Below are 12789 nucleotides of genomic sequence, written 5' to 3' on the forward strand. Positions count from 1 at the left end.
TTTCACTTTGTGTTGCTATGTGAGGACAAACTGTTGAAATCTTTACTTAATATATACTAAACTGATATTCTGTATATAAAGAGAATTGAAAATGAATCTTGATGTGAATGGAAGAGGAGAGGGAGCATGAAAGGGGAGGGTTGCGGGTGGGAGGGAAGTTATGGGGGAGGGGGGGCATTGTAATCCATAAGCTGTACTTTGGAAATTTATATTCATTAAATAAAAGTTTAAAAAAAGGTGTTCTAGGGCTACAGGTATCAGTGAGCTACAAAGGTTAAATATAATGAATAAGTATACAACAAGGAAGCAATACACTGGATTTTATGATCACAGATAGAAGCAATTTTAATCTCCTTTGGGGTCAGTGCTGCATTTGAAGGGAAGCATGTCTTAGCAGAAAGGAGTAAAAACTAACTCCCCAAAAAGAGGCTACCTAACGTTTGAAGTATGATATGGAAAAATACTGTTAATATGTTACTTAATTCAATCACTAAAGAAATCCTTAACCGTTGTTTGGTAAAGAGTTTAAAAACTCAGCTTGTGAAGAAATCTTGCTTTCTGGTCTAAACTTTACAGACTATCATGAAAGATCCTCAAAGTGGATATTTAATATAACTTCCAGCATGCTAGCATAACTTTTAAAGACTCATTGGCTCTGAATCTTGCAAATATTAACAAACAAATCTGTATGTCTCAAGAAGTAACTACATGATAGGTATTTTAACCTGCCTGCAATTGTTCTAAAGCAGGAAAAAGTTATTTTCCTCTCATGTAAAAACAAATTAGTAATGAAGCTAGAAGTCCCTGCTTCTAAGAGCCTGTCCTGCCCCCACTTACTAACCCACTCCTCTTATTGACAGTGCTTATTAATCAAGAGATATCTTACAGTGTATTGAATTTTTCTTTGAGGTTGGGTCACAAGTATTAAAATATCATTCAACTGGTGTTTCATTATAAATATTCTTAAAAATGTTCTTTTTCATATGCAGAAGGTGTCACATGTATCAGGAATATAGAATTAGTCATAAGGATATTGGTATTTCACCCTGAAATAACAGGCAATGTATTAATATACTTGAGTAGGTGACCCTCCTGATAACATTAATAATAATGGAATTTACCTTAAGACCTCAAGAAACTAATATATGTCTCTAGCACTAAATTAGAAATTTAATGTTAGATTTATTTTCCTTCATGCCTTTTCCTTTTTCACTCCTTCTTTATATTACACGCAAAAATATTTTCCTAACTGCCTTTTTTAAAACATTTATTTATTTGAAAGTTACAGCAAGAGAGGGAGAGAGTTATAGCAAGAGAAGGAGAGAGCTACAGCAAAAGAAGGAGAGACAGAGAGAGAGGAGAGAGCTCTTCCACCTACTGGTTTACTCCCCAAATGACCACAATGACTAGGGTTGGGCCAGGCTAAATCCAGGAGCCAGGAGCTTCTTCCCAGTCTCACATGTGGCTGCAGGTAATTAAGCACTTGGGCTATCTTTTCTTTTTTCTTTTTTTTCTTTTTTTTTTTTTTTGACAGGCAGAGTGGACAGTGAGAGAGAGAGAGACAGAGAGAAAGGTCTTCCTTTTTGCCATTGGTTCACCCTCCAATGGCCGCTGCGGCCGGCGCATCTCGCTGATCTGAAGGCAGGAGCCAGGTGCTTCTCCTGGTCTCCCATGCGGGTGCAGGGCCCAAGCACTTGGGCCATCCTCCACTGCCTTCCCGGGCCATAGCAGAGAGCTGGCCTGGAAGAGGGGCAACTGGGATAAAATCCGGCGCGCCAACAGGGACTAGAACCCGGGGTGCCAGCGCCGCAAGGCGGAGGATTAGCCTGTTAAGCCACGATGCACTTGGGCTATCTTCTCCTGCTTTCCCAGGCACATTAGCAGGGAGCTTGATTGGAAGTGGAGCAGCTGGGATTTAAATCCAACATCCATATGGGATGCTGGTGCTGCAGATGGCAGTTTAACTTGCTGTGCCACAGCACTGGCCACTCCTAATTGCCTTTGCACTCAGAAGGCGTTATCAGGCTCTTCTGTGGGATGAACTTAGGTAAGCCTGTCCTATTTGCACAGCTGGACTATTTACCCAACACTTCTCTGTCCCATGGGAGCTGCTGCCCGGCAGCTGAGAGGGGCTGGAGTTCAGCTTTGAGCCTCCAGGATCTGCTGTGGGAGGGCAGTGCTGCCCAGAAAATCCACCTCCATCAAGTCCATTTGCTGAAGAGATTGTTCGGCTACATCTTACCCGCAAGAATAGTGAGGAGAGGGACTTCCAGTAGTGCTGAGACCTTACCAAGTTCCCCCAGATGCTAGAGAATCATAGAATTTGGGGCTTTAATTTAAGGACTTACATTCAGAGTATCTTAATAAACCTTAGCTTTGGAGAAGGAAGACTAGAATGAAAATAAAGCTTTAATTGGTTACATAAGAAGTATTACTTATTTTAGCCGAGCGACAGGAACTTTGGTATTTGTGAGCAGCATTGTAACCTTGCCTTTCCCTGGGCTTACACAAAATAACAAAGTGGACCTGTTCTGTCCCATTTTATCATTATCTCAAAGTAGCCTAGTTTGAGGTTGTTAGAATGAAAGAGCCTAGCTCTGAGTCCATCTTGCTTTCAGATTCCAGACCCATTATTTATTTTTTCATTTGCAGTTAAAAGAACCTGTTGGGAGTGGGAGACTAAATTAGAAGAGTTAGTCGGGGGAGGCTTTCTGCAGAAGGGGCATCGAAACGTTACTCCTAATAAGAGTATGAAGAAGGACTGAAAAGGATGTAGATGGGAGAGGAAGGAAGACAACTTGTGGTGGAGAGCATTCCTATAGGAGGGAAACAGCAAGTGTGAGGAGAGGAACATCTCATCTGGTCTAAGAGATAAGACAGAAATCATCAGGAGCCACGCCCTGGCTCCAGTGAGTCTCAAAGGGTTGGAGAAGGGAGAATACCAGAATCTCAGAATGCAGGGAGGAAAAGTGTGAATCGCACATGTGATCTGGACTGCCCCTCACTGTTCGTACCACTCTCTCACAGTTTAGTTCAACTATATAGTATTTATGTGGGGAAAATCCAATGTTAATTGATACTTTAATGTGACCCTGTATGTTATACAACAAAATTGCTTGTCCAAAAAGATTTTACCAACGTCCGGGGAGATAGGTGGGGTTGGTTGTTAGCTACTGAATGAGCTGTCAGTAGCAAAAAATCAATTATCCTAGATATAATTTTCTTCGCTCTCTTGAAACTAGATGGACCATAGTGATTCTCTCAGACCATCTAACATACAACATATCTGAGCTAGGACTTTATTTACACACAATGATGAAGGATTGGTAGGACATGATATTATCAATCCACTCACCTGTCTTTATCCAATTGAATGTCATACAGTAGTTTAAAGACACCATTGTTAGCAATGGGGAACTTAACATGGTGAAACAAGAAAATGTTAACCATGATAAACAACCCATGCAACAGAGAATAGTGGTTACAAGCATAGACTCTGGAACCAGGCAACCTGGGTTTAAATGACAGCTCCACCACTCCAGTTGTATTGATGTGGGCAAGTTATTTATCTTATTTACCCCGGTTTCCTCATCTATGAAATGGAATACTGGTACCTATTTTAGAGACTTGTTGTGAAAAAAATATATATATTAAGTTCTTCAGCCTCAAATATGTTAAATATAATAGTGATTGCCACCATGGATGGGAAAAGACAAATAAATAGAAAGCATCATATTCTTTTAGTCAATGTGTTAATAACTAACTTTAATTGGATACTGGTTATTTAACTGGTTAATTGACTAACCAGTATTTATAAATGTTCACATATTTTATTGAGGAATGATTTTTCTTATTGTTATATACAGGGTCACTACCCTTGTTACAAAAGCAATCTCATAATGAATCATTCTGGTAATACATGAAATCATGTATTTAATTTAAAATATTTTTTCTGTCAGCCTGATATGTCTGATGCATCCTATTATGTATGTGGATTTTAATAAGTCTGTGACTGAGCTTTTTGGACTTTGCCTGAAGAAAGCACTAGGAGTCTCAGATCTTTAATTGAGGCAACCATATTTAGTGACACTGAAATAAGTGTGATAACAGCTTGCTCATGCAAAGCTTGACATGAAGAAAACACCTGCTTGGTGTTAATAAGATACATGAATTTTAGAAAATAGAAAATCAAAGAAAATTACCACTATGTCTGTCTTGATAAAATACCAACAGAGTTCTCATTTATTTTATTATATTCAAAAGTTTATTTGAGTTCCTATGAAACATGAACAGAAAACTCACATGGATTAAGTTTATGTGGCAGGTGATAGATTTTAAAATACTGCTGATACTTTTTCTATAATAACATATCTATTAAGGCAAAAATGTAAAAAAAAAAAAAGAAATACGTGTTTGGTTCTGGATACTCATTATAACAAACCATAAGAATCTGAGAATGAATTTCAAGTACTTTAGTAGGCTTACATGTTTCAGACATTAGTTTGAACACCTACTCATACAAAACCTTTCTTTCAGTGCCTTAAAAGAAAATATTAAAATTGTCATTTTCATGCATAAGACAATGTCACTTGCAAATCAGAAGCCTTATTATAAACAGAACCAGAAAGTTCTTTTTTATGAAATAAGAATATCACACAATAGGTTGAGAGCATCATTCACTTCTTCAAATATTATTCTTATCTTTGATGCCAGAGTTTTGGAAGATTTGTGAAACTAATGTCATTCAGATACACTGAATTTTCTAAGGACAACATTTTGCTTACTTCTGTTTGCATCCAACATTTGACCAGAGCTGCTTACTGATAGACCAATTGAAAATATTTTAATTTTATTGCTTTCATCATCTCAAAGGTTTAAATGACTTAAAGCACTTTTTGAATAGGTTTTATATAAACACCTTCACATATATTCATTTTCATTGTTTGATAGTACCACTATCATTCTGGGGAAAGGATGTTGTATAATTGCAGGGGGATTTTTTTATTATACTCACTTTGTAGATGAATGAATTCAGGTTCAAACATCATGCTCTTAAAATAATTTACTCTGAAGTAAATGTAGATAATCAGACCTCGAAAAAAATCTTAGTCTAGAATTTAAACTTTTTTGAATATATAGCATTGCCCTAAGAAACCTGTAACCTTCTTTCCCACAACATTCACTCTTACCTACTTGCTAGCCTTTGTCCATGTCATTTTATTTATTTTTAATGTTATTTATTTATTTGAAATGCAGAGAAACAAAAGCAGTATTTACAGGGATTCATTTATAAGTTAAGTGTTTTCTTTTGTTCATCTAAATTTCTGGCTGGACTATAAGCTCTTCAAAATGAACACCAAGTCTTATACTTGGAAATTCATAGAAATGTAATACTGAGTGTACATGTAGTAAATGCTTGATTAATATTGATTATTATTTAATACACCCAGTGGAACCAATGCTGGACCATAACTTACGCCACTGATTTTGTATTCCCATCCATGTGCTTGCAATTTAGCCCACATAGTCACTTAATAGAGTTGAGTTCAGTGTAGTTTTTAAAATATGCCTGTACACCAATTGACCCTAGCATTGATTTCTATTGGCCAGTGAAGCCTAGGCACATAGCCTGTGGGATCAAATCAACTATGCATTTACCTGGTGGATTCCCTGAATAGAGCAAGCATTTGACTCATGTGTCAGAGTTGAGAACAGAAACGTTAGGCAGTGATTGCTTTTCTATGAAATTACATTAGCATCACCACATTCCTAATCAGAATTTCTCAGCAGATCAGGGGTGTCTGTTACTGGTAGCTCCTGTGGTATAGCATATGAAAATGCATTCCATTAGTCATGATCAATGCTGCTGATCAAGCAAACTGTCCTTATAAACTTAATTTTTTAAAAAGAACTCTTCGTGGGAAAAATCACGAGTCGTTGAAAACAGAAAAAAGGATGGCATTGTATTTGATTCTTTTGAAGTATAAATATTTTGCTTAAACAATTGCTTTTGTTCCTATTTTAAGGTGAATTTGGAGAAGTGTGTAGTGGGCGTTTGAAGACACCAGGTAAAAGAGAGATCCCAGTTGCCATCAAAACATTGAAAGGCGGCCACATGGATCGGCAGAGAAGAGATTTTCTAAGAGAAGCTAGTATCATGGGTCAGTTTGACCATCCGAATATCATTCGCCTAGAAGGTGTGGTCACAAAAAGTAAGCTGCTCATTTTCTACGTTCTTATTCATATAATTATTTAAATTCCTTTAAAAAGATTAATAACAATACACAGTCAATTAAGTGGATAACTTAGTTCAGAAATATCTTCTGATATTATCCCTCAGAGTCTTCATAGCAGGATATGACATTATCAGAGTTTGCATTGGTTACCAAACAGCTTGGAAGTGATATTACCTACAAACCATTGCTAATTTAACCTGAAGTAATGAATCAAGAGTAAAGGGCTATATATTTTTTTCTAAATGTCAATATTAATGGGAGAAAAAACTTCAGTATTTTGCGTCATTAAGTTAAAGTAATGAGCTTTAGAAGTAAAGTTCATATACGAATATAGAATCCTTTATCTGCAATAGCACTTTTCAACTAAAAGTTCTGTATGGAACCCATCTACATAAATGGCATTAGAAATAAATTTATATAATTTATATTAAATGAAGATAAGAATTACAGCTTCTGAGGTAAAAATCTTGCTTTTCAAAAATGATCATATCAAGGTCATTCCTTTGTAAGAAAATTTCCAAAACATCCAAAATTAGACTTGCCTTCAAATAAATAGAATTCTGTGTATTCACTTTTATTTGAATAGTGATAGGGAATAAAACATCACAATATTTCTCCTTATTTTGTTCACTAGTGATTTATAATATATAAAATCCCATACAGATGCCATTAAACATTTCACAAAATATCTTAACTCTTTGAGAGTCATTTTTGTTTCATAAAACTAAACTTTCTTTTAAAACCTTTCAAGTGAAGTTGAAATATTATGTCATTTAGAAATAGGAAAAACTAAAAACATGCAATTGATTCTGTATCTGAAATTCCTAAGTTCTTCTCTCCAGGCATTAGCCAACACACTGTCCAAAAGGAGCAGAAGGTAACTGACAATCATGATAGTGCAGCGAACAGAAAAACAAGTGTTTTGATGACAGGTGTTGTGTTGTCCTGTTGCTTTACTGACTGACCATAAAAGAATCTTTCACTATTCATCTCCTTGTATAGTTCTCTTCTACATTTACATAGGCTTTTCCATGTAGGACATCAGCAATTTGTTGTAACTGAAGGCATCTTCCATGTTTGCATGTTGGAGCTTGTCCTCTTGCAGTTCTCCTTCCTGGGACCCAAACTCCATGTTCAGCCAAGATTGCTGAGGAGGCCACATGCAGTGCTGCAACAAGGAGAACTGAGGGGCCCCTGCTGGCAGCCACATGTGAGCTCCCAGTACATAGCACTCAATGCCGACCTGCTGACTGAACAGTCTCCCAAATCCCTAGCACCACCACCATAACTGCAGTTGCGGTCATGGTCTTGTGAAGCAAAGGAAACACTCAGCTCTGTCCAGAAGGCCCAAAAAAACCCTAAGAGAATTAAATGGTTATCTTATGCCACTAGGTTTTGAATGGTTTGTTACACAGCAAGACAACCAGACAAGATGGATCTCAACTAGAATTTTGCTCCTGACACTTAAGATTTCTGTAGTTTTGGGCAAATTAACATCTCTATCCTTTACATCCACTTCAGTATAATGCAGCTAAAATAACTTCTATTCTATGGAATGCTGTTAGAATTAAATTTCTAAATGTGTAATGATTATAGCATTATATGTTACTCACAATAAGTCACTATTGCTGATTCTGTGTGTGCCAGGCACCTTGCACAGTTAACCATTTCATCCTCACAGCAACTCTAATGAGTATAATTATCAATATTTCATAGATATGGCTCAGATGGGTTAATTAACCACACAGAGACCTTTGATATATAGTATGTGGCATCACTGGTATTTAAGTTGAAGCCCATTTCACTTAAAACCAATACTTGTTTGTGTATTTTTTAGTTTGTTGCCTTTGTTTTTTCTGTATCTTAGTAAGTCAGAGTTTAACACTTTAATTTTCCTGAGTTAACTACTATTAAATAAATAATAATCAATATTAAATAGTAAGTAAATAAGTACTAAATATTAAATAACAGAAACCTACCTTTCAAAATAGAAAAAATATTTGGGTAGCATGAAATAGATTACCCCAACATATGAAATTTGGAAAAAATCAGCTATGTCATAATGCCTAATAAAGAAGATGATAAGGTAAAAGAGAGAAATCAAGAGGCAGAGAAATATGTTAATTATTTCTTTTGTATTTGTATTTTCTGTCTCTCGTGTCTTAATCTAGCATGACCATTTTAAGTTTTTTCTTCTATTTTATATTTCTCTGGCAGGCAGAAGATAATATGAAGTTAGGTTATAAACATCTGAAGAATGTTAAAAATAATTACTTGACATTCAAGTCCTCTTATGTGTAGTTAGGTATGGGATACCTGAGAGTAAGTGTCTAAAACAAAATTTAAAAGGTTAAAAAGTATCAGATCTTTATTTTCTCCCTGTAATGAATCATATTGTCTTTTTCATATATTCCTATTTGTTTTACTAACATATTGGCATAAATATATCTAAATTAGTGTCTATAAAAAGGAAAAATGTATTGAGCCATATGAAATAGTGGTTATTAGTTATCCTAAATCAACCAAGTAGACTTAATTAGATTATCTGTAGCCTTTATATGCCAGTTTCAGATAGTTAATTTCACATAAACATCCAAGCAACCATTAAATGATTATTTGATGTCTCTAACAGTCTCATTTAAACATGATACCAGTCCTCTGCAAGTCAAATTTATGTAATCCACAAGTCAATGCACAGTTGTCCCATTGCTTTAAAAAAAAAAAAAAAAGTAAAGCAAGTAAAATCCATTTCTGTTTTAAGAAAGCTCTTTGAGAAAGGATAGATTCAGAATGCTCCTGAGTGGCAATCCCTGTTAAGAGTTCTACCTTGCAAGAGCAGGCCCCAGATAATGGTGACTGGTGCTGCCAACACACATGCTGGGTGTGGAGGAAGGAATAATCCCCTTCCCGCAAAGAAGCAAGATGCGGGTGCATAGTTATACTGTTATCATCTTGATTCAAGTGCTATGGGATTGTTAGGAGAAAGGCAATAAATAAATGAATGCCTCATTCCCATAAATACATGGCAATTGTTCCAAGATTGCCTTTAAGTAGCTAAGAGATAACTAGCAATTAATGCTCCCTAAAGACTACCTTATTGCATTAAAGATAATACTGATGAAGATAAAGATGATGTATAGGTTTATAAGGGCATGTTTGTAGAGTGTCCTGGGATCTAAGAAACAAATGCAGACTCTCAGTTGAAAATAATACAAAATTACAGATCAAAATCTATGGTGGATACTTTTATACATTCTTAATTGCATTCTTTTTTTCCTTTGTATAGGTTTTATATCAGATATATATTAAAAAGTTTGGGGACACTTTTGCACCTTTTCATATTTGGTCACATAACTGACTTGATTTTACACTTGAAGGTTATATAATTAAAAACTATATTATATAAAAAGTGTGCCTGATAAAAGCTGGATCTATTTATTTGAGAAACATCATAAGTTCATTAACCTATTAAGATAGAATTGATATAGAGAGATGTATCAACCATATGCCTAGCACATGCTTTTTCCTCCAAAAAGCAAATTGAAGTCATCAGATTGTAGCCATGAATATAATGAATAAAAGTAATTTGTAATGACAGTGTATACATTAGTGGGTTTAACTATATCACCAGAAGAAAAAAAGCTACCTTTGCTCCCAGGAAAAGATAAGAACTGCAATCTAATGATGAAGAAATACAGGGTAGTAATCACACTTCTGAAAATTGGGCACTGTAGTTTTTCATGATAATAGGACAACAGAAAAGAGAAATAATGAAGTACCTATATCCCAGCTGAGTGGATCAACCCTAAATTTAAATAGAATAACTGTACCTCACATAAATTATAAGTCCAGTAAGAAGTAATAGAAATCAATCACAAGAGTATAAAAAAGACCAGAATTGTGGTACAGTGTAGTAAGCTGCCATGTGTGGTGCCAGCATCCCATATTTGAGTGCTATATCTAGTCTTGGCTGGTACTTTTCTGATGCAGCTTCCTGCTAATACAACTAGGAAGGCAGCAGAGGATGGCCCAAGTGCTTGAGCTCCTGCCACCTGTGTGGAAGACCAAATGGAAGACCCAACTCTTGCAGTCATTTGGGACATGAACTAGGAAGTAGAATCAATCAGCATATCTATCTCTACCTCCCTCCCTCCTTTCTCCCTCTCCCCTCTGTCACTCCCCTTTCCTTCTCTCTCTGTCACCTTCCAGTTAATGAATGAATGAATGAATGAGTAAATCTTTTTTTAAAAGATAGCACACAAATTACCAAACATAACTTTATTTAATAATAGGACTTCTTAAAGTTTCCATATGACAGTATTGAAACTACAATAGAAAGTGTTAGGCCTGCCCTTTAAATGTTCAAGAATATTATAGATTCCTTCCAGAGGGTTCTGATGAGTTTTACATGGCATTTAAGAGAGTAAATTTCTAGTTCTGATCCAGTTCCCTGCTAATATGCCTCGGAAAGCAGCAGAAGATGGCCCAAATGGTTGGGCCCCTGCCAACTATGTGGGAGACCTGGAAGAATCTCCCAGCTTCAGCCTGGCCCAGGCTTGACCATTGCAGCCATTTGGGGAATGAAGCAGTGGATGGAAGAGCTCTCTTTTTTTTTTTTTTCCTTTTGACAGGCAGAGTGGACAGTGAGAGACAGAGAGACAGAGAGAAAGGTCTTCCTTTGCCATTGGTTCACCCTCCAAAGGCCGCCACGACCGGTGTGCTGCGGCTGGTGCACCGCACTGATCTGAAGGCAGGAGCCAGGTGCTTCTCCTGGTCTCCCATGCGGGTGCAGGGCCCAAGCACTTGGGCCATCCTCCACTGCCTTCCTGGGCCATAGCAGAGAGCTGGCCTGGAAGAGGGGCAACCGGGACAGAATCCGACGCCCCAACCAGGACTAGAACCTGGTGTGCCGGCGCCGCTACGCGGAGGATTGGCCTGTTGAGCCATGGCACCAGCCAGAAGAGCTCTCTTTCTCTGTCTGTCTCTTTCTGTGTAACTCTGCCTTTCAAATAAATAATAAAGCTTAAAAAGAGAGTAGATTCAAGCCAGTTGCATATATTGTAATACATGTACAAGAATCGCCTCTCTGGTCTCTGAATCGTATTCTGATTTTCAGTCATACAACAGTCATTTTCTCAAGATTTCTATCATTACTGCTGCCAGTGAAGTGACATCTGCTTATCTGGTTATACATGGGGAAGTCATATAGCCTCTTTAGCCTCTTTAGGTCTCAATTTTTTCCTCTTCACAACAGATTTAAAAATGCAGGTTAGACTAGATAAATAAAAGTCACAGCAGCACTAAAATTTTCTGATCCTATTCCTTTGCCAAAATAAGAGAATAACAAGATACAGTGAGGAATTTTTTTCAAAGATTTATTTATTTATTTGAAAGTCAGAGTCACAGAGAAGGAAATGCAGAGGCAGAGAGAGAGAGAGAGAAAGAAAGAGAGAGAACGAACGAGAACTTCTATCCCCTGGTTCACTCCCCAGATAGCTGCAACAGCCAGGGCTGGGTTGATCCGAAACCAGGACCCGGAAGCTTCTTCCAGGTCTCCTATGTGGGTGCAGGAGCCCAAGGACTTGGGACACCCCCTGCTGCTTTTCCAGGCCTTTAACAGGTAGCTGGATTGGAAGTGGAGCAGCCAGGACTTGAGCCAGCATCCATATGGGATGCTGGCACTGCAGGCAGTGCTTTAACCCGCTATGCCAGAGCACCAGTTCCTGTTAATGAGGAAATTTGATGCCAGTGATAACTTATTAGCCCCCTCCAGATTAATTGTACCTTAGGGTTCATATGGATGGTCCAAAAAGAAGATAGGAAGGTTCAGGAAAAAACAGACAAAAGCACGAGTGCCTTTAATGAAGTTTTCAATTTATAATCTGTAAAACAGAAGAGTTACAGGTAAAATTTTCCTGTGAGTAGAAATCAAGTTTTGGATATATAATAAATAGATTATGGAGACAAAAACTCTGTAAATCTGATTCCCATGGCAAACATCATTATTATTATTATTTTGTGTGTGTGGAGGATTCAGCTCTGCTCTGCTGGCTAAGTTGGATTGTGAGATTTTTTGTTTGTTTGTTTGGGGCTTTTTTGATTTGGGTTTTTGTCCTTGTTTCCAAGAGACATTTCCTGAACAACAGTAGAAGACAGGCGCTGTTGCTGATTAAAACCCAGGGTTATAGAAAGAAAGGCTGTTGAGCGAGAAGCTCATTGTTGCTGATGGCCCACTGGGAACAATAAATAAGGGGGCCATTATTTCCCGAAACAGGGTGGTATGTGCTGATTTGGATATAATTATTCACTAATGTATTCACTCAATTCATATTGATTGAATGCCCATTCTTGTAATCACTATTTATGTAATAGCAAAAAAAAAAAAAAGCAATCTACAGAAAGACACAAAAAGAAATCTAAATATACAAACATAAGTTTAGGTAAGGAAAAATAACCTGAGTTCTGTGAGGGAGCAAACTATGCCTAAGTGTTGTAGGAGTATATTCCAGGTAGAAAAAAGAATGAGTCTAAACTTGTGCTAAGAAAGAATTTG

At 37.1% G+C, this 12789-nt stretch overlaps 1 protein-coding gene across 1 annotated transcript in view; it reads left to right on the forward strand.

Annotated features, from left to right (window-relative positions):
- The window catches only part of EPHA6 (EPH receptor A6), a 1087270-nt gene that overhangs the window by 854062 nt on the left and 220419 nt on the right, over positions 1-12789 (forward strand). The window contains exon 11 of the mRNA XM_062206703.1: positions 6027-6212. Within this exon, the coding sequence (XP_062062687.1) occupies positions 6027-6212 (186 nt within the window). The remainder of the gene's footprint in view (positions 1-6026; positions 6213-12789) is intronic.

Source organism: Lepus europaeus, chromosome 2, assembly GCF_033115175.1.
Source record: "Lepus europaeus isolate LE1 chromosome 2, mLepTim1.pri, whole genome shotgun sequence".
Lineage (NCBI taxonomy): Eukaryota > Metazoa > Chordata > Mammalia > Lagomorpha > Leporidae > Lepus > Lepus europaeus.